The sequence below is a fragment of the Anastrepha ludens genome, chromosome 5 (genome assembly GCF_028408465.1).
Source record: "Anastrepha ludens isolate Willacy chromosome 5, idAnaLude1.1, whole genome shotgun sequence".
NCBI lineage: Eukaryota > Metazoa > Arthropoda > Insecta > Diptera > Tephritidae > Anastrepha > Anastrepha ludens.
This window is the reverse complement of record NC_071501.1, coordinates 49,815,476-49,837,235: the sequence shown is the minus strand read 5'-3', so window position 1 is coordinate 49,837,235 and position 21,760 is coordinate 49,815,476. Positions and strand designations below refer to the sequence as shown.

Here is a 21,760-nt window from a genome sequence, read left to right as displayed (position 1 = left end):
GTTAAGATACATTTAATGGAAAATTTATGCAATTGTTTACGTGTACTTATTGTGCCGTATTTCAAATAAATAATACATTTGATGTTATAATATAAATACATAAATTAATTAATTACAAGATCGTAAATACTATAAGATGCGAAACCACGTTACTTTTCAGATATCCTATAAGAATCTTGACCCCTTGCGTTAGAGCGTTTTTAGTTTTCCAAGATGAATTAAAAACAGGTTTTAACTATTGAACAAGACTAATTTATTTTATCATAACTTCATTATTGCTAACTTTGCTTATTTTCTAGAATGCAATATAAACGCTGCATGGGCAATAGATTTCTTGCTCAATATTTAAAGTAGGTTTTTTACTACTGATTATTGCGTTGAACTGTTTACAATTTCTATTGTGATATTTCCTGTTTATTTAGTTACTTATTTTTTGTTAGTTGAATACTACTTGAAGTCATCATATTTATCATAATTCGTATATATAAAGTCTCCCCATTTTCATTCGTACTCTCCCGAATTCGCTCATTTAAATTAACAATTATGCCTTTATGTTTATAAGCAACAACAATAGCAATTCTTATTATTATCACTATACTTACCAAATTGTATCCATGTAAGAAATAATTTGCTATGAAAATTCAACTTGAAAATGTTTTTTAGATTGGATTTATTGCCTTGTATTATTTGATCGAACGTAATTTTTTTTTGTTTTTTTTTTTTGTAAAGTTTCGAATGTCTTCATATTTTACACTTACTTTAACATATTTTATTAAAAAGTTCATTTATGCTTGATTGGTTTCCATTACAAGTTGGATTAACTAGTACATTTATTGCATTTTTAATAATTGTTTTTGTATCTACATATAGGTTGTACATATTTATGATATTTCTATTTCCTTATTCTTTGTGAGTTGTTCTTTTAGCTGCTTATTTTCCTCAAACTCTAGTGTTTTATTTTCGTAGGTGATTATTTTGTTCTAGCAAAGCGGTAAAAGGTGGTAGGGTCTGGTGGTGAACGAGGACAAAACAAAGTACCTCATCAAACAAACAGTCGGCGCACCCACGTCATTGTTCATAGTTATAATTTTGAGATTGTAAGGTACTCTTACGAACGGTGAAGTTTCGAAAAACGGACTGGCAACAATAGGTCTCTCTTTTTCGCCAAGCGTTAGCAAGTGGTGAATAGATGAAGCAACTGATGTGAAAGAACATAAACCATATTGGGAATAGAGCTGCCATAAATTATATGTGTTTGTAGTGGCAGTGAGTTATACCAGTCTAATGAGCTATAGCTTGTTGATGCTTCCGCATGCAAACATTTCGCCAAGTTAATCGAGCATAGAGATAGCAAGCGGTAAAATGTACGAATAGAAGAGGCCTAATAGCGAACGAATGAGATGCCAAAACACGAATTAGTCCTGATGATGATACCAGACAGCGAGGCAGAGCACGTTTGGGTTCAAGTCTAATGAGGTGTCACTTGGAGTGTTTGAGAGAAAGATTCTGCGAAAGATGTTTGGGCCTTTGCACGTTAACGACGGTGAGCACATAGACATAGTGCAGCGAATAAAGATCCAGCGACTCCGTTGGCTGGGTGTCATGCCGTCAAGAAGAAAATGTTTATATCACTTTGAATTTATTATTATTATATTATTATTAACTTGTAGTGTTAATATTAGTTTTCGCTTAAAATGGCGAACAAAGATGCACAACAGGGACAAAAAAATCCCAGAGAAATCTTCTAGTAAAACTATTTATATTTAAATTATGATTACTTTTTTTTTTTTGTCAAACGCTTCTGCGACCAACAACCTCAAATAAAAACCACAAAAAACGGAAAAAATCCCAACCTTGGAAAACTGGGAAAGTACTTTTCTATATACAACCCTGACTTTCAGAACAATTTGGTTTCAAAATTTCTCAGCCGACTGCCGAGCTGTGTTGTAATTCAGTTTCCATTCACCTTTTTGCAGAAGCCAGCTCACTTTGCCAGTCCATACTCAAAAAGCAAAAACAAAATACATTTAAATTCTGTCTTTGTATTACTTGTATCACTTTATATGAATTCGCCTTTGTTGCCTCATAAAGGCCAAAACATATCCAAAAATTGTTACGTTTATACTTTGGTTTAGGACGTAAACGATAATCAAATTTTGTTCACAAACACACATCTCTAGTTATTTGAAGACTTCGACGTGTCTTTTTTATACGATACCAGTAAATAAATAATTAAAATGACCAGTGTTAAAGGCGTGATTGGAAAATTCTACAATGATTATGTAGAAAACACTCCTCGTAAGCTGAAATTAGTGGATACCTACCTGGCATACGTCTTTCTAACCGGCGTTATTCAGTTCGTGTATTGTTGTTTAGTCGGCACATTCCCATTCAACTCTTTCCTGTCGGGCTTCATAAGTACAATAAGCTGTTTTGTACTTGGCGTTTGTCTCCGGCTTCAGGCAAATCCGCAAAATAAAGCAGTATTCGCGGGTATTTCACCGGAACGCGGTTTCGCTGATTTCATTTTTGCACACGTTATATTACACTTGGTTGTCATGAATTTTATTGGATAAGAATGTCACTGAAATATATCAAATACAAAAAAATCGTATTTACGAAATATACAAATTAAAATTACAAAATATTTTTCAGTTTAATAGGCGTAGATAACTTTGAAAAGGGTCAAGTTCTTCCTCACAAAATTCTAGCGTTATTTCTGGTTCATCAATTGTATGTTTTAATGCCGGCAAAGGTTCTAGCCAGTGATACAATTCTGGGAATAGTACCTTATTAAGTTTCTTATACTTATTAGGGCATGCATTGTGTTTCTGAATCAATATTGAATCATTAACATTAATAGGTGTGAGATTTTTAAAGACTACTTGATCAGTATTGAAATTCAGCCTTTGGGTTACCTGCGGAAATAAATTGAAGTATTAAAAATATGTATATAATAAAAATATGCATTTATAAAGTTATTTTAGTTTACTTTTGGTGCGATGATCGCTTTCGAGCGGGGTGTCAAATCAATATCCTGCTTAAATAATGGCGGTCGCATAGCCTCGATGTTCTCTATTTGATTAACTTCGCGCAAAACGCTGTTCAGTTGGGGTGTGTTATATTTCCTGACAATTTTATCTCCATTAGAACCAATGCTCGCGGCTACCTTTACAGCTTGCACTTGGTTAGCAGATGGGCAAGAACTGTGCGACTGTGCTTGAAGTTTGTTTTTGCACATAATACTACAGCTGGGATTGACCACATTCTTTCGACACGTTGAATTTTTACTTAAAGTGCTAAGGGACTTTTTTTGGTAATTTGACATTTTTAAATAACATTAAACGGCGACAGAGCCGATAGTCTACTTTTAAAACCGCTAATCGTTTTCTTCTATTGATTATCGATTTTATCCCATAATAGCAAGTTCCCATGCTATTTCAAAATACGTTAACCAGCTAATTTTCGTGATGGAATTTTCAAATTAATTACTGGGAAAATTTTAAAATGGCCCACGTTTTAAAAAAAAGTTTTTATAAGTATGGCCAATGGGGTGGGTAATTTTTATAAATATTAAATAACCAGTTACTCTGTTTATAGTATATTAAGGCAAACCTGTTTTCTACTTAGGCGGCCTTGGGCCGCGTTCCAAAAATATTAATTTCATCAATCCAACACCAACTACGCGTCCACAGTATTTTTGGGTGAAGTTGAATTTCAGCTGTTCTTGAAAATCAAATTGAAAATTTAATTAAATATTTACAAACTCTATACATTTTAGTGGTTGTTATTAAATTTTAACAGAAGAGAATGTATGTAAATTGTGTTCCTATATTACTTTGTTTTTATTCGCATTCAATTTGTTTGCTTTGCGTCTGGCCGCACACATGTTTTTCAGTAAATTAATCAAAATTGGCCGCGGACAGGGAACAGTATTGGGAATATAGTAAACAGCTTATTTGATTGTTGACTTTTGTCAGTAAAAAATGGAAAAGTATTTTGTAAACAAACAAGCGAGGGTTACGGTTAGTTGCCACTCTCCATGAAGGTGTAAAAAGCGGTCCACTTAGGACATTGTGATAAATTTTGCGAGCAAGCGAAACAAAAATCAAAACCAAAAGAAAAAATTTAAACCACCAAATCGCAAATAATAAAACAACAATTATACTGATAACATTTTGTATATGTATATGCGCATACAGTTATATCAAACCGATTATATTAACTCATGTAGAATATTTCGCTCATAGTATTATTTTGTATTTCGCGTGAAGGAGACTACAGCTTATGTAGACTTATGTATATTTATATTTGTAATATTGATATATTTGATCATATAACATAATGTTTATATAAATGATTCATATCATATACCAATTCTTGTGTCAGGCTTTATATAAGGCAATTGACACTGAAGACAATTGGAATGAGAAAAATTGTTTGCGTAGCCTAGGCGCGCAGCTATTTGTAAAAAAAATTCACTATAAAGCTTCCTCGGTTAATGTTTTTTCGAACAAATTACTTGCTCTGACTTCGAATCTTTCCCGACCCACCGAATTAGCCATTTACGTCAAATAATTTGTCAAATTTACTGCCATCTAAAAAATTATAGATTATAGAGAGTGACGAAGACATTGAGAGAATTGTGAATGCATAAATATACAAAAAAGTTTGACTGTATTTGCAAAACTGTTCGTGTAAACGCCAAGTAAGCCAGGAGTAACCAGCCACAAAACTGTTTAACTAGAAATGGACACATCACTGATTGCGGTTTCCGCAATACAATTGTTCGAATAGTCATCTTTTGAGTCTACTGAATTTATCACAATATTTAGGTTGCCAGAATATTAACTGAAGTACGAACGTTATCAGTGTATTTTAAAGGTATAAAAAGAGATAACATAATACGGATTTTTATTTATGGCAGCTACATATTTTTCACAGCCCTTGAGATCAAAGTGATAGTATTTGAATTTATGCTACGACACGAATGCACTTTCACAAAGAAAGTGCAATGCAAAATCACGTGGCAAAGCTGTCCTTATTTCATGTAATTCGTTAATATTTTTTTAGGCTTTCAACTGAATCGAGGAAAAATGAAACTTTTAACAGCAAAAGAAATACGGGATGCCTTTCTGGGTTTCTTTAAAGAGAAAGATCATCTCTATGTCCATTCGTCCAGTACCATACCTTTGGATGATCCTACTTTGCTTTTCACTAACGCTGGAATGAATCAATTTAAGCCAATATTTTTGGGTACAGCTGATCCAAATAGCGAAATGGTCAAGTGGATTCGTGTAGCAAATACGCAGAAATGTATACGCGCGGGTGGTAAACATAATGATCTTGATGATGTAGGTAAAGATGTTTACCATCACACATTTTTCGAGATGCTGGGAAATTGGTCATTTGGAGACTACTTTAAGAAGGAAATTTGCACATGGGCCTGGGAATTTTTAACGGAACGTATGAAATTGCCGAAAGACCGATTATATGTGACGTACTTTGGAGGCGATAAGGCATCTGGTCTTGAACCCGATTTAGAGTGTAAGCAGTTTTGGCTAGATCTTGGGCTCCTCCCAGAGCACATTTTACCAGGTAGCATGAAGGATAACTTTTGGGAAATGGGAGAAACAGGTCCATGTGGTCCATGCTCCGAACTTCATTTTGATCGCATCGGCGGGCGTAGTGTACCGCATCTAGTAAATATGGATGACCCAGATGTCTTAGAAATTTGGAATTTAGTGTTTATACAATATAATCGAGAACCCGATGGTACTCTAAAATCATTACCAAAGAAGCATATAGATTGTGGAATGGGTTTTGAGCGATTGGTGTCAGTGATTCAGAACAAAAGGTCAAACTACGATACTGATCTTTTCACGCCGCTTTTCAAAGCAATACAAGAAGGTACGGGTGCCACAGAGTATGAAGGACGAGTAGGTGCTGATGACGTGGATGGCATTGATATGGCATACCGGGTATTGGCGGATCACGCACGAACAGTAACAATTGCTCTCGCTGATGGAGGTACACCTGATAACACGGGGCGAGGATATGTACTTAGACGAATTCTACGACGAGCTGTAAGGTGAGCATTTCATATAATTTTTTTATTCTGGTATGAGTTATTATAGATATATATATTAGTTTTTGGGTGTTTAGCCGAGCTCCTATTTGTCGCGTGCGTCTTGATGTTGTTCCACAAATGGAGCGATCTACAGTTTTAAGCCGACTCCGAACGGCAGATATTTTTTTATGAGAATCTTTTTCATGGCAGAAATAGACTCCAAGTTTTGCCATTGCCTGCCGAGGGGCTAGCGTTATTAGAAAAAACGTTTTCTTCATTCTGGTGTTTCACGAAGATTCGAACCTACGTACTCCGAATTTCGAATGGTAGTCACACACTAACACATTCACTACGGCGGCCGCCAATTGTGTATGAATTATTTGTTAGATTAAAAAATTATAAATTCCATAAGAACACTGAACAAAACGACTTAGTTTTTTTAATTAATAGATTCGTAGAATTCAAAGTAATCCTGTAATAGATTTAACTATTCTTATGTTTTGCGATAAAGTGAGTGAGTTTCGCGAGAGATCAATATGTCTGTACTTATATAATTAACTCATTCTATTTGAAAATGATAAATTTGCTCTTCGCAGCAGAATTTTATAATTATTAATAAATAGCCAGCAACAGGTATACTAATCTCTCCGAAAGGAATATCTTATGGGAAAATTGCAAACGGTGCAAACGGTACGGAATCAGCGGCTTTTTTGGGCTTTTCGATTTTTTTTCAAGCCTTTAGTTGTCTAAATGGAGTTGCATTTTCGCACTATTTTTACTGAAATATTGAGAGTGATTACTGATCAATCATACGAAGTATTTAAGAATAATTACAAAATGTGTGCCCTTTAAGATACATATGGATTCGATGCCACCGAAATTGTAATAATAGAAAATTGTAAAACCTTTCAAAACATAATACACAGTTTCCAGTTTTTTTTTCGACAATATATTATATGTATGATTTCGTGCTCCTATAGGAGTTTTTCAAAATGATTTAAATTTTCAGCCTTTACACTCACTGTTCCTCACCTTTATCATGGCTGGATTTAGTTGTGCTACAGGTTTCCTTCGTTTCGTTATTGGTTAACAATGAGTGTTAACCACGAACTAAAAATTTTGTTGTGTAGTTTTATGTGTTATTTTGTTTTGCCAATCATAAAAACCTTTTATAGAAATAATTAATGTCGCGATGTGTTACTGTTTTGCATTTAAATGTATTTTTTTTTGCATGATTGCACTTTGATTTTGGGGTAGCCCTTTTGCTGAATAGCTCTAACGCATGAATAGGACGGTGTACAAAGCCACAACCACATGAGTGGCGAACTTGGTTGCAATATACACAACACTGACAATAAATATAAAAACACAATTTCGCCTATGCCTTATTTTTATCTATATATAAATACGTCACATTAAACACCTTAGCACCCTTTTTTGAAGTTCAATTTGTCCGACTTTAATGAAAGATATGTCGATCTAAATCTACCATCTATCTCAAATGTTGAAATATTAATCCCAATATATCGGAACCGTAGGTACCGAAAATGCGGCGTAGAACATCTCATACAATCCACAACTTTGTTATCGTTTATCCCTGAAACAAATTATGTTAAACCACTGGAATCCTCTTTGACTGCACACAGTCTGTCTGATAGAAGCGTTTAATAAGGGAACTGGGTTAAGTTCGGCTTTGTCACAAACTAATTATAGTTGTTGTTGTTGTTGTAGCAGTACATTCCCATGGCAGCCGGTTCTACGTTACCGGAATGACTCGGGTTTTTATTCCCGACCAAGGGCTGCCGCCCCAGTATATAACTAATTATGGTATTTAACTTCGGTATACCGTTGCAGCCATTTATTTATGAACGTCTCCGACTTCTTCATATATTTTGCTGCAGATGCATGCGACATTTTTGGACCTTTAGAGTGTGTACATAGAAACACTGTTTGAAATCGTTTTTCATAGGCGGAACTGATTTGTAAAAACAACATACGCTTTCTAAATTTCTCTCAGAACTAACAAATTGCACAACGCGTATTGCGAAAAGAATGCGCCTATTTAACATTTACATTTTATTAATGCGGAGCTCTATGTTTGAATGTTGTCGACACGCTTTTCAATACCATTCTAAGTAAAAAAAGTGGGTGGTATTAAGGGGCGCTGCATGTAACATAAAAATGTAAATTGCGAAGTGAAATGTTTGATTTTTTTAGTATTAAAAATATTATTAATATTATTATTATTATTATTATTATTATTATTATTATTATTTAGTGACTGGTATGAATACCAGTACTAAAATTATGTTTGAGCATTGGCTGCAGAGGCCATCAGCTCTGTGTCGTCTGTGGGTGTCTGGATTATTTGTTATATTGTCATTTCGATAGTTTTAATGAATTTGCTTATTTTTTCGATGTTTGAGTGACTGGGAATGGCGAGGATGTCGCTTTTTTGTTCTGAGTTTAGTATTTATTTTCTTGCGTTGGCGTGATTTGTACATTTGTTTGGTTTGTGTTGCAGGTTGTACAGATAGGGTGATTTTATTTTTTTAAGATATGTTCATCTGTGTTGTGTGGCCTAGGCGAAGGCGGGAAAAAATTCGGGTTTTAAATCCGTGTATATTTGTTGGGTAGAGTGGAGGGTTTTTTTAATTTTATTTGTGTTCCTGGTAGATCTCCGTGTTTTATCTTATGTATAAAAAATATTTCTAAGGTATGAATTTAAAAAACAATTAAAAAATATCACTACTACAAATGCCAAAATATGTGTATATTCCTCCTAAATGTATGCTTCAATATTGATACCGAATTAATGAAACGTGAACCGAAATTAAACAATGGTTTAAGAATAAGATTTAGATTAAGGGTAATAAAGGGTATTTCAAAAGATGCACCTAGACGTTGTTTTAGAATGAAACATGTAAAAATCTAGATCCTTTCATGTTTCATTGTTTTTATTCAAAATACGGCTCTTAATAGTTATGTATGGTAAATGACATCATTCAAATATCTGTCATGAGCACGAGAATTAAATATTTCAAGGACCCGCTCACGCATTATCGCATTGAGTTCAGCAATCTCGATCCGAATGTTATGTTTCAGCTCTGGGATCGTTGTTGGCATAGATATTACTTTTCAAAAAACCCCACAAAAAGTAGTATAGTGGAGTTAGATCACATGACCTAGGTTGTCTGTTTATGTAGCCATTACGAGAAATTAATCGGCCGGGAACCTTAGGTGGCAGTAATGTAATGCAAGGCGGCCGCTGTACCATTCGGATTTCAGAGACAGAACGTAGGTTCGAATCTCGGTGAAAGACCAAAATTAAGATAAATAAATTAAAATAAGACGTTTCCACGACAGTCGGTTCTACGTTACCGAAACAATCCGGATTTATATCCGGCCAAGGATTGCCATTCCAGCAGTATTCTCCGTATGTAAGTATGGGAAATGTTTATGCTGCTACAACAACAACAACTCAAATTAAGAAAAAAGTTTTTTCTAATAGCGGTCGCCTCTCGGCAGGCAATGGCAAACCTCCGAGTGTATTTCTGCCATGAAAAAGCTCCTCATAAAAAATATCTGCCGTTCGGAGTCAGCTTAAAACTGTAGGTCCCTCCATATATGGAGCAACATCAAGACACACGCCATAAATAGGAGGAGGAGCTCGGCCAAACACCCAAAAAGGGAGTACGCGCAATTATATACATATATAATGCGATGTTTTATTGTTCAGTTATACATCAATTAGGCATTTCTTGAATTTGAATATAGTTGTATGGTTTATGCATTACATTTAAGAGACAAATACTATTCTTTGAACAAATTAAAATAAAATCGTTTTGAAGAAACGTTTATAGCTAATGTTTCTCTTTATACTCTTAGATATGCCACGGAAAAACTAAACGCGAAACCAGGCTTCTTCGGGTCACTAGTGTACACTGTTGTGGATTTGCTAGGTGATGCTTTTCCTGAAGTGAAAAAGAATCCTCAGCAAATAATTGAAATTATTAACGAGGAGGAAGCGCAGTTCTTAAAAACATTATCCCGCGGGCGAGATCTTTTCAATCGCACAGTCGCAAAGTTGGACAACCAAAATATAATTCCTGGAGATTTGGCTTGGAAATTGTATGACACGTATGGCTTTCCCGTTGACTTGACCCAACTAATGGCTGAAGAGAAGAATTTACAAATAAATATGGAAGAATACGAAAAAGCGAAACAGGCAGCTTATATAATGTCACAAGGAAAGAGCACCTTGAAAGCGGAAGAAATTTGCTTAGATGTGCATGCCATTTCCGAATTACAATTAAAACAAATACCGATCACAAATGATTCATTTAAATACAAATATCAAGCTGAATCTGAAAAATTTGATTCTCCTTATAATTTTGGTTCATGCAAAGCAACTATACTTGCACTCCGTTTTGGAAACGAATTTGTAACTAAGATTGAACCTGGAAGTAAAACAGGCATTATTTTAGACCAGACAAACTTTTACGCAGAAAGTGGTGGTCAAATTTATGACAAGGGTTTCTTAAATAGTGCTGGTGATAAGTTTTTTGTTGAAGCAGTTTATAATCGAGGAGGGTATATTTTGCACATTGGAGTTGCAGATGGAGAATTCGCTGTAGGTGATGAGCTTGAGCTTCAAATCGACATTGAGCGCCGTTGGTTAACTATGAAGAATCATTCCGCTACTCACGCATTAAATCATAGCCTGCTTCAAGTACTTGGCAAAGAGACTGACCAAAAGGGATCATTGGTGGTGCCAGATAAATTACGTTTTGATTTCAGTAGCAAGTCTGCTATGACAATTGAACAGGTAGTTAAGACCGAACAATTAACGCGAGATATTGTTTATAAGAATATACCTATATTTGCGAAAGAAACAAAATTGGCCAATGCCAAAAAAATTATTGGACTTCGCTCAGTTTTCGATGAGGTTTATCCAGACCCTGTGCGTGTAATTTCGTTTGGAGTACCAGTGGAAGAGTTAGAAAATAATCCCGAAAGCGGAGCAGGAGAAAAAACGTCAGTTGAATTTTGTGGCGGTACTCATTTACAGCGATCGGGCCATATGATGGAATTTGTAATTACTAGTGAGGAAGCCATCGCGAAAGGCATACGGCGTATCGTAGCTCTTACTGGTCCTGAAGCAATGAAAGCCTTAAAGAAAAATGATGAACTTCAAAAGCAAATACAAACATTAAAATCTACAATAGAAGAGGATAAGGATGGTAGAAATTCAAAGAGCTATGTGAAGCAAATTGTGGAATTAACAGAGGAGGTGTCGCAAGCCGTAATACCGTATGTGAAAAAAGATGAAATGCGTAATTTGCTTAAACAATTGAAAAAGACACTCGACGATAAGGAACGAACATTGAAAGCAGCTGTTGCTGTTACCGTTATCGAAAAAACGAAAGAGATTTGCCAAGCAAACCCAAGTGCCATATTGTTAGTAAAACAGTTTGAGGCTTTTAACAATACTAAGGCACTTGATGGGGCTTTAAAGCAGGTACGTACTTTGTGCCCCGACGCCGCTGCTTTGTTCCTTTCCGTCGACGCCGATTCTAACAAGATATTCTGCTTGGCCTCTGTTCCAAAGTCCGCTGTAGACAAGGGCCTTAAGGCAAATGAATGGGTACAAAAGTTATCTGATGCCATTGGTGGAAAAGGAGGTGGAAAGCCAGAATCTGCACAGGCGTCTGGTTCAAACTACGAAAATGTGGATGAAATCATGAGATTGGCTACAGAGTTCGCAAAGATTAAACTTGGTGTTTAATATCTGACACACGTTTTACTAAAACTTTAGACTTATTTATTTTATTAATTTAAAAATATTTTGTTTGCGGCCATTTTGGCATTCAATAAAAATCTATTTAAAATTATTTTAGAACACTTTGGATTAAAAAAAAAACCAAACTTTCAACATATTTGGTCGAACGCATTTTAAAGTACCCACTTTTTAAAGGTTCAGACATATTTTCTGATCGTTTCTTTTGCGGTGGCAATGAGCTGGAAATTTGTCATTGGAAGTAGACAAGTAGCAATGGCGTTATTGTGCATAGTTAGCAACATAAAAAATTGCTCAAAATCTCACAAATGGCTACGACTGGGCTATAAAACTGCATACAAAGGAAATTTCCAAAAATTCTAACTAAAAACTTCAAAATTTTTTTTTTAATTCTTTTAAGTATTAACTTTTGTATGAACATATTGGTATGAACTATATTTAAAAAAATAGTAAAAATTTCGCAATAAGTTATGCTGCTATTATGTAATTAAGACAAATGATTTGTGAGCTGAATTTTTATTTGGTATTCAATCTATTAGCTCTGCGAGGCATTCAACAAGGACAGTTGGAAGTGAAGTAACTGCTTTATCTGGTAAAAAGAAAACGGAACGTTTAAATCGCATTAGAAAGCAGACAATAGCCGCGCTTATTTTAGTGGTTTCTGAATTTATTACCTATAAACGTCAACATTTTTCTATCTATGTACATATTATTTAATCGAATTAAACTTTTACATTAAATTTTTTTTGTTATCCAATCTACTGCCTCTGAGAAATTTTCAACAAGAGCGGTTGGAGGTGGAGTAACGACTATGTCTGCTAAATATTTTCCTGTTTTGACTTGTATACCTTTTAATCCTAATTGCATTGCGCCTGCAATATCATCATTGGGATCCTGCAATATATATGAATTATTTAACAAGTTTTTATTGATAATGTTGAAAACATAAAACAGCTACATATGTACTTACATCCCCTATCATAACACATTCCTCTGGACGTATTCCTTCAGGTATGGCACTTCGAAAAAAGTATTCATTAGGTTTTCCTATAAGTATTGAACGTATGGAAGTTGCGTACTCTAATCCTTTAATAAAAGCTCCGGGACCTAGTGCAAGACCATCACGTCTCTTATAATATTTGCCTTGATGTATGGCTATAAGCCGGTTAGTTTTGTTTGCCATGAGCAAACTGCAATTACAAATTTAAAGTTGTTTGCATATATACTATTGATAAATTTCGATACCTGAACTTCAAACTAGATAATTAACTATAAATTATTTATCCAGTTTATGAAGCATATGGAAAAATTAATTTAAAAAATTAAGGGAGTACCAACAGTAGTGTACCGGTTGCAAAAGCATTAATATGACTTTTTTGATCAATTTTTCCATGTGCCCTACAAAGTAAATGTCTTACTTGAATGCTTTGTTTAAGTTCTCGTAGTAGAATTCATCGGGGGCTAGTCCAACTACTACCGAGTCGAGTTGGCGTTCCTTGTCTGTGCAAACAAAGTCTCGGCGCGCATCTTCGCTCAACAAATAAAATGGATTAAGTTTCTCCTTTTCAACATAGTTTGCCGCAGCACTTAATGAACTAAAAATTTCAGATGTTTCCAATTCAAACCCCATCTTTTGTAATCGCTCATGAAGTGTTTTTCTCGACTCCTTTGTGGTATTCGTTACAAACTTGATATGAATATTTGTTTCACGTAATCTGACAATATCAAAAAGTTACTTTTTTTTTCGTTACAATTTTCAATAAATAGATACCTTTTCAAAGCATAAACAGCATTAGGAGTGGGTTCATCTTCAACATGTAAAGTCCCACTTAAGTCTATAAGAGCAGCCTTTATGGACATGTTTGTACTTTTTTGGGATAAAAAACGTTTATTAAAACTACATCTGACAAATCTGGCGTACATAGTAGTCGATAAGGCTATTTTATATGCAGATAAATTCGATTTGGTAGCCGATATATAATTTTCGATTATTCTAAAAAGGGGGGGATTTTTAGAAGATTGCCAGTTTCCCCAGCGTCGCATCCCAACTTTGTATAGGGCAATTCACGATTAAGAAAACAAACATTTTGATGAAATATGATGTCTCTTATTTCTGGGCAAATAAGCTTATATGACTCCCGTATAAGTAATGGTGCAGCCAGTGTGCTAATTAAGTTAGGGTTATATTGTATATATCCCCTATAAATAATAATAATAATGGTGCTCACACTCACCAACGTAAACGTACGTTCCGTGTAAGCTGACACGATTAAACTAATGAAAGCCCCATATAATGAGAACCCACCATCGTTTCGTTACGAAGTATCGTAGATCGTGTACGTGGGTAAATGAAGAATTTTGGATTGTTTCGTAAAAATGTGTCAGTTCATTGCTCTCTCACCACGCAGTGTTGCCAAACAGTACATTTCGAAATCATTAACAAAATAAACTTAGAAAAATATTTCTTTCAAACCCAAAACCTGCAAACACAGGTTGTTGTAGCAGCATATATGTACATGCATGGGCAATGCTGCTGTAGCAATTTTATAAATTATCAGTAGGAGTTTTACGTGAAACTTTAATGTTAAAAATTCTTATTTTTTGCATTAATTTCTCAGATGCTCATTTACTAAAATATAAACACCGATAAGGAGCAACATTCTATCTTTATGGATTGTACATTTGATAAATGTACTAAATAATACTTATATATTATTAAAATTTTATTATTTTAAATGTTTGTCTAAACGGAATAAATGTACAAAACGAACTGTCAAAGGAACGATAGTGCGAAAAGAATAAAACGAAACAAGACAAAATGAAATCACTAGATAACACTGCGGTACGAAAAGAAATTGTAATCAATTATATTGAGGTTATATTACTAGGCCGACATCGGCATTATTTGTTTATTTCAATTTCAGGATATATACATATAAATTTAAGATAATATATTAAGAATTAGTGAAAATTCCGCGAGATTTTTTATTCCAAATTTTCGGCTGCGGAGTTCTTTTTATAAGACATACATATACACATTTTACAATAAAATGTTTTTTGGGGGGTAGGCGGTGACACTGAGCATCCCCCTCCGCCCAAATACAATGTGGTGGATGTAATGGAAAGTTAAGTCGTAAAAATTTATGGTACGAGTTTCGTCACAGCAATCAGCTGTTCGTTCGTATCTTTTTCCAATTACCAAATATGTCCTAACCTTAATGCTTTGCCCCATGATATTTTAACAACACGGCCCAAACTTTAATTCAAAACAGCTTTTCGATCACCTTCTTTGACTGGGCCTAAAAAATGGTTGCTTCTCAATTTTTGGCGGCTTTTCGAAGAATTTTTGTAGTCGAAAATGGTTTACATGTTGTATTACGAAGAACACATTCGTTGCCAAACGCTTTGCGCCCCATTAAATCGAAATCAACTAGAAAAGAGGTTTGTTTTCATTTTATACATATGTATGTAGTTTTAATATGTTGACATAAGCTCATTACAAAAGCCAATTTACTTCGTGGACTCAAAACAAGTACATGTAATCGGTGGAAAAGGCGGAGATGGTTGCATATCTTTTTTACAACTTTGGTGTAATGAACGTGCCGGTCCCGACGGTGGAGATGGCGGAAATGGTGGCCATGTAATTTTCCAATCAACTACAGATGCACACAATTTTAATCATATACTTAGCCAAATATGTGGTTTACCAGGAGAAAATGGCCGGAGTGAGAATTGTCATGGGAAGAATGCACAGCACACAGTTGTAAAAGTACCTATCGGAACGGTAGTGCGGAATAAAGAGGGTTGCGTAGTTGGAGATTTAAGTGAAGTGAATATAATGTTTGTTGCTGCGCGAGGAGGCGTCGGTGGAAAAGGAAATCGATTTTTTGCAACTTCGGTTAAAAAAACCCCGAAAATTTGCGAGTACGGTCCAGAGGGCGAAGATGCTACTTACGTTTTGGAATTACGAACTATGGCTGATGTAGGTTTTATTGGACATCCCAATGCAGGTAAAAGTTCATTGCTTAACGCAATTACACGAGCGAAGCCAAAAGTAGCTCCCTATCCATTTACAACGCTTCGTCCATACATTGGAATGGTGCAATATGATGACTTAACTCAATTGGCAGTCGCTGATTTACCAGGTTTAATACCGAACTCGCACCTCAATAAAGGACTGGGAATACAGTTCCTTAAGCATGCAGAACGTTGTAAGGTGTTGCTTATTGTTCTGGACGCCAGTTTGGATAATCCTATGCTACACTATGAACAATTAATGTATGAGCTAAAACAATTTAACCCTAATTTAGCAAAGCGCCCCAAAATAGTTGTAGCGAATAAAATTGATTTGCCAGAGGCCAGACATAATTATGTAGATCTTCAAAGCAAATTCGATGGTAAACTTATTGCAGTTAGTGCAAAGACGGGAGAAAATCTGTCTGAACTATTATCAATCATGCGGGAATACTGCGAGCAACATACATAAAAGTAAAAACATAAAGCATAAAGAAAAAATATTTTATTTATTTTTGTTCATAGACATATATTTATCAACTAAAATTAATACACGAGTTTAAGATTTAGTAGCACAAATAGCAGTGAAACATTTCAAAGAAACAAATTTTATAAATCTTCCTCTGAAGTCGGCAACCAAAAAGCCATGTTTGTACAAGCCGATGCAAGCATCATGTATTTGGGATTGAATTGTACGCATTGCACGGGTCCTGGGTGATCTCCGTTTAAAACGCATACTTTACAACCAGTGTCCGCGTTCCAAATATGCACACGACCATCTGTACTTCCCGAAAAAATAAATTGCGAATCCGGACTGAAACTGGCTTCTATGGGAATGCCCTTGTTGTTTGGATAACCAGTGAAAGTTTGCAAAGGAGTTCCATGAAATGCGTCTACTAAACGTATGATGGATCCATTCGTACTGATAAGAATTATTTTACCATCCCTTGAGAATTTCAAACCAGTCCAATCACATTCTTTCTCTTGATATAATTTGAACGTTACGAAAGGTCCTTTATCGAATGAGCGCAAATCATATAGCTTAATACTCTCAGAATTTACACCAGCTGCAAATATTAATCCTTCTGGATCGTATGCGGCAACAGGGCGACCAGGTAAGTTCATCAATCCCTGGCAATTGGGCGAACGTAAATCCCATAATCGCAAAGTCTTATCCAACGAGCCAGAGAGGAAAGTATCTTCAACCGGCGAAATGCACAGTGAAATAACTTTTTTTGTATGACCAGGGAAATATCGCAAGTATTTATTATCATGAAGACTTAAGTAACGTATAGTGTCATCTACTTTCGTTGAACTATGAATTGCGGTGTTATTGGCGTGGGTGAAACGTATTAGATCAACGCCATACTTCTTTGAATTAACAGTTCGACTCTGCGTTCCTTTCTCACAGTCATATATAACAATTTGGTCATCCTCACTGCATGAAATCAAATGCTCACCGTTTGGAGAAAAGTCTATTGCATTTATTTTGTCAGTATTTTCACGAAATACCTTTGCAACCTTAAAACTTTTTACAACGGAATCAACAAGCTTCATTTTCATTTTTATCCTTACACGATGTAAACAATCGCCAGTATAAGAAATCCCGGATCTAGATAAGTTATTGTAAGGAATTAGAGTGATTTTTGGAACACAGAGTGTTTTTTTGAGAGTAAATCTAAAACGCAGGGTGACAGTTTAAAAGCTTATACTAGTCTTTTGACAGAGAAGCTGCATCACTGATGAGTTTGTTGTAAGGCGAATTTAATAAAGGTGATAGCAGTAGACCGGCGCATTTGTTTTTTTCGTGTACATTCGTATACAAGAACAAAATCAGGTAAAGAAAAGCCGTTCCATTATCACTTCGTCGTATGCTCCTCGCTTCAGATGAATGTACTGAATACAATTGAAAGAAATAAAACAAACAAATCGAAGAGAGATTACTTGTTTGTGAATATTCAGTGAATGGCTTGGTTATATTGTGGTTTGGTGCTTGGTTGATTTTGAAAATTAAAAGGAGCAGTGTCACACTAACCTATTAGCGATTATAGAAAAAGAGAAGGCTATATCCTTACTAAAATGACAGCAGCGTTTGGAAAACTCAATAAAAGAAAGGTGGATCTGTACGCAAGTCCCAAACATCGAAAAATGGTTAAATCGAAGCTATAGTGAGTTTTTTTTCAGCTAACACATTTCCTGACAGGTCATGGTTCCTATCAGAAGTACCTACATAACTTTAACTCCATGCTATCGCATAGCAGACGGGATTTAGCTACACTATCAGAAGATCCGGTAGTACCAGAACATAAAGTGTTCATCATGATGACTTTAACGTATGCGTGCGATAAGATTTCGTTAGCAATCAGCAATATGCAACATGTATTAAAGCAGGCAGACGTCTACGAACATTGACGTCTACATTGACCTTCTATCACAAATTTATTTCTAATTTTTCATTAACGTCAAAAACTTATCCATCAATAAATGCAAGAGAGACATTTATTTTGTGGTTAAATTTTTGAAAATAAATGTATTTGTCTTTTATGCACTTGCACCCTTGCGGAGGCTTGAGATGACTCTGTTAAGGCCCGATCGAATTGGTAAGTATATCACTGAATGAAGTCTTAACTCCATCGATCACTAACGCCCTATTTCCTAGTTTTGAAAATGCGCTGATCTGATTGCTTACTGTCGACTGAATTTACTTACTGGATCTGACGATAAGTACCAGAAACCAAGCTAAGCGGGCCTTATGCAAGCAAATACGTCAAATGAAACTGGAAACATTTGATATGCCTACTTTTCCCCTGATTATATTGTCTCGTTTTCGAAGTTCGTTTGTGTTAAGAGAAAAAAATATCTGGGAATTTTTATTCATGATCGCTGGGAAGGGAAAATAGAGAAAATTCTCGGAGAGTTCCTATTCAGGATCGGGCTGCATATGAAGTTTGCCTAGAAATACCATACTTACATTTACAGTTCTTTTTCATGCCTATTGCGAGTGTCGACTAGTAATCCTTATTTGGGACGAGCTATCACGGCTCAAATTTACTCAAAATTTTCACGAACTAGATTCACAGATACATATGTAAGCAATTTGGTGTAAACAAAACATACTTTTGACAATAAGAATCACCCAGGCGAAAATCTCAGCTGTTCTGGTAAGACTAAAACTTTAAATTCGCCTTGAGTGAATACAAAGCACTCATGGCGAATCTACGCCACGTGAGTTCGCTATAGCAGCTGATGTTTTTTTCTTACGATCTGGTGGTTTGAATATTAAAATGCCCTACTAATTGTTTGCCACCTCTCACTGAAATTTTGACAATAAAAAAAAAAAATAATAATAATAATAAAATACATTGCTGTTGCCCTAATACATCTACATTTTATGATCGCCTTATTATATAACTTAGCAAAACTTTGCGTCACTTTCTTACCAAGGCTAATTGAGTGTCTATGGTGGCGCCATTGGCGTGGCGATTTTGACAAGTGTGACGTCAGTTCCTTTCCCAATATGAAACAAACAAAAGGAGGAGAAATTACATGTTTGTGAAGATTCAGTGAAAGGCGTTGCAATGAAAGCGAAGAGCCCCGATTTCAATTGTGAAAGTACAAATTAATATAAAGCCACATGCATTTTTTTACGTTTTTGTGCGGAAACGCCGTGATAAGAAAGTATGTGTGCGTTTTTATGTTTGGTTGTTTCTATTGCTTTCGCCTACTTTTCTTTTTCGCACACAAGTAATTCCCCTCCCTTTTGTTTGTTTATTCATAGGCTTTTACGACACAGCGAATTCAGAAGGCGCAATCTCTTACTCTATCATTCTTGTGTATAGGCAGTCAAAACGAAGCGCTTCTAAAATGCAAACAAGTGAAGCGAATGAAAATATTCTGCGGAGTAGTTACTTTAACCCTTAGAGTACGGAGTGGGGGACTTTAGGGCCTCAAGATAAGTTTTTCTTTAATAACTTCGTTAATTAATCTTTCTATCTTTTTTCCTTTAGGTACTCGATTTTTATTTTAAATCCTGTATAAAAACGTTTCGTTTTTTAAATTTACTAACAGTCTTTGTAATATTAATATGCCAACTTATAGACAAAACAAAACAATTTTTGTGTGGGGGACTTTAGTGACCCCACTCGGTCCTTTATGTTATAAAATAGACTCCGTACTCTAAGTGTTAAATCTTTAGCTGTGTAAGAAAGTACTGAAAAATCTTGCTTTTAGCTTTAATACCTCATACAAAATAAGAAACAAATACAGGTTTAAAGGTAAGCTACAAAACTTATTGAATATCAATAATACATTGTTCAAACAATTTAAAAAACATTTCAACACAATGCAATAATATATTTTTCTTGTTATTAAAAATTTCCTAGGCCAAAAGTAAAAAAAAGAAGATATTATTATTTTTTTTAATTTTGGGTAGCTTTCAGGGTCTAGAGTATTACTTTTGGACAATTTTGAAGGGAAATAAAAAGAGAAGATCGTATACATATATAGAAAAGGTGATCAATTTAGAGGTATTTTAAATCGATATAAAAACAACGAACATTTAAAATGATTGGGCAATCTTTATTATTTTTGTGTAGAACCATTCATTTTATTTATTTTTTAAAGATAATCTCTTTTAAATGCTGGTATCCGTAAACACCAATTTTGAATGACTCGTTGGGGGACTTCGGTCGGTATCTCGTAAATAACTTTAGTAATATTGGCTTTGAATGCCTCAATCCAAGCTGGTTCATCCACATACCCCCACAAATAAAAGTCCAAAGGTGTGATATCACACGATCTTGGTGGCCAATCCACTGGTTCGAGACGAGAGATAAATTGCCCACCGAAACGACGACGCAGTAAATCCAATGTTTCACAGGCTGTATGGCAAGTGGCGTCGTCTTATTGGAACCAAACGATGTGGAGAATATGGATATATTTAAATGTTGCTCACACCCTTTTTGGGTGTTTGCCCGAGCTCGTAGTTCTATTTGTGTCGTGCGTCTTGATATTGTTCCACAAATGGAGGAACCTACAGTTTAGGCCGGCTTCCAACGACAGATATTTTTTATGAGGAGCTTTGTCATGGCAGAAATACATTCGGAAGTTCGTCATTGCCTGCCAAGGCACGACCGCTACTAGAAAAACTTTTTTTTAATTTTTTTATTTTGGTGAGACTTGAATCTACGCACAGCCGGAAGATACAGAAGATTAGTGAAATTATTAGAGAGATTAGTAAAATTAAATAAGTGACTTTTTCCTATGGGAATTCAATTGTAACTTTAAAAATAAAATAAAATGTAGGTGTCTCATTTTTGGCCATATACAAAATTTAAGGACTGGCATCAATCATTTTTTTAGCCACCCTAAAGTACATACATATGTTACATATTTGTGTAAACTAAGTACGGAATATTAATATACAAATAGGAATATTGATACATTCTAATAACAAGAGATCCAATCCATGCTTTATGTTTTTGTTGACGTAACTGTCTCAGATTCAACGTAACAATTTCCAGTAAGTTTTGTGGGATGAACATAGGTAACGCCAGCAAGATCTCTTGCATAAGGTGGCACGCCATTAGTTTGCAAATAGTAGTCACCAGATATGCTTAAAAATAAACCAATTACATATATTTATTTGATTATTTCAGCGATATGTATACTTCGTGGGGCAGTCATGACCCATGACAACTCTGTGATCCTCATTTTCTATGTATTTGCCATTTTTGAAATCCGTCCAGTTTATTGCTTTGACGGCAACAAATTTTTCCGAAAATTCATTTTTCACGCTTTCAGCCCAAAACCACCATGACCTGCGGTGACTGCATAAATCTGAAAATAGTAGAAGAGAAATCTGTTGTTCAAAATCT

The 21,760-nt window shown here is 35.2% G+C and overlaps 7 protein-coding genes across 10 annotated transcripts in view; 3 read left to right on the top strand and 4 right to left on the bottom strand.

The window, feature by feature from the left end:
- The first annotated feature begins 2,157 nt into the window (after window positions 1–2,157).
- Window positions 2,158–2,637, top strand: LOC128862979 (dolichyl-diphosphooligosaccharide--protein glycosyltransferase subunit DAD1). Its single transcript, XM_054101843.1, has one exon. It carries the CDS (start codon window positions 2,238–2,240, stop codon window positions 2,574–2,576), a length of 339 nt encoding a protein of 112 aa, XP_053957818.1. The 5' UTR covers window positions 2,158–2,237; the 3' UTR covers window positions 2,577–2,637.
- On the bottom strand, window positions 2,539–3,399 carry LOC128862978 (protein PPP1R35 homolog). Its single transcript, XM_054101842.1, has 2 exons — window positions 2,993–3,399; window positions 2,539–2,918 (listed from the first exon to the last, which is right to left on the bottom strand). Exons 1-2 carry the CDS (start codon window positions 3,326–3,328, stop codon window positions 2,652–2,654), a joined length of 603 nt encoding a protein of 200 aa, XP_053957817.1. The 5' UTR covers window positions 3,329–3,399; the 3' UTR covers window positions 2,539–2,651.
- Window positions 3,400–4,743: 1,344 nt separating this feature from the next.
- LOC128865310 (alanine--tRNA ligase, cytoplasmic) lies at window positions 4,744–11,965 on the top strand. The gene is made up of 3 exons (XM_054105501.1): window positions 4,744–4,884; window positions 5,074–6,091; window positions 9,959–11,965. Exons 2-3 carry the CDS (start codon window positions 5,097–5,099, stop codon window positions 11,856–11,858), a joined length of 2,895 nt encoding a protein of 964 aa, XP_053961476.1. The 5' UTR covers window positions 4,744–4,884; window positions 5,074–5,096; the 3' UTR covers window positions 11,859–11,965.
- A 516-nt stretch (window positions 11,966–12,481) lies between these two features.
- LOC128865311 (haloacid dehalogenase-like hydrolase domain-containing protein 2) lies at window positions 12,482–14,110 on the bottom strand. Its single transcript, XM_054105502.1, has 4 exons — window positions 13,642–14,110; window positions 13,289–13,585; window positions 12,841–13,060; window positions 12,482–12,764 (listed from the first exon to the last, which is right to left on the bottom strand). The coding sequence occupies exons 1-4, from the start codon at window positions 13,911–13,913 to the stop codon at window positions 12,606–12,608; spliced, it is 948 nt and encodes a 315-aa protein (XP_053961477.1). The 5' UTR covers window positions 13,914–14,110; the 3' UTR covers window positions 12,482–12,605.
- A 974-nt stretch (window positions 14,111–15,084) lies between these two features.
- LOC128863827 (mitochondrial ribosome-associated GTPase 2) lies at window positions 15,085–16,434 on the top strand. The gene is made up of 2 exons (XM_054103195.1): window positions 15,085–15,311; window positions 15,376–16,434. Exons 1-2 carry the CDS (start codon window positions 15,177–15,179, stop codon window positions 16,354–16,356), a joined length of 1,116 nt encoding a protein of 371 aa, XP_053959170.1. The 5' UTR covers window positions 15,085–15,176; the 3' UTR covers window positions 16,357–16,434.
- On the bottom strand, window positions 16,375–17,530 carry LOC128863829 (WD repeat-containing protein 82). The gene has a single exon (XM_054103196.1). It carries the CDS (start codon window positions 17,445–17,447, stop codon window positions 16,494–16,496), a length of 954 nt encoding a protein of 317 aa, XP_053959171.1. The 5' UTR covers window positions 17,448–17,530; the 3' UTR covers window positions 16,375–16,493.
- Window positions 17,531–21,193: 3,663 nt separating this feature from the next.
- LOC128863423 (lipase member H-A) overlaps window positions 21,194–21,760 on the bottom strand; it is a 37,773-nt gene continuing 37,206 nt past the window's right edge. For all 4 annotated transcript variants that reach the window (XM_054102574.1, XM_054102576.1, XM_054102575.1 and 1 more), the window contains 2 exons: window positions 21,554–21,722; window positions 21,194–21,498 (listed from right to left, as the gene is read on the bottom strand). In XM_054102574.1, coding sequence (XP_053958549.1) covers window positions 21,357–21,498; window positions 21,554–21,722 — 311 coding nt within the window. In that variant the 3' untranslated portion in view covers window positions 21,194–21,356. The remainder of the gene's footprint in view (window positions 21,499–21,553; window positions 21,723–21,760) is intronic.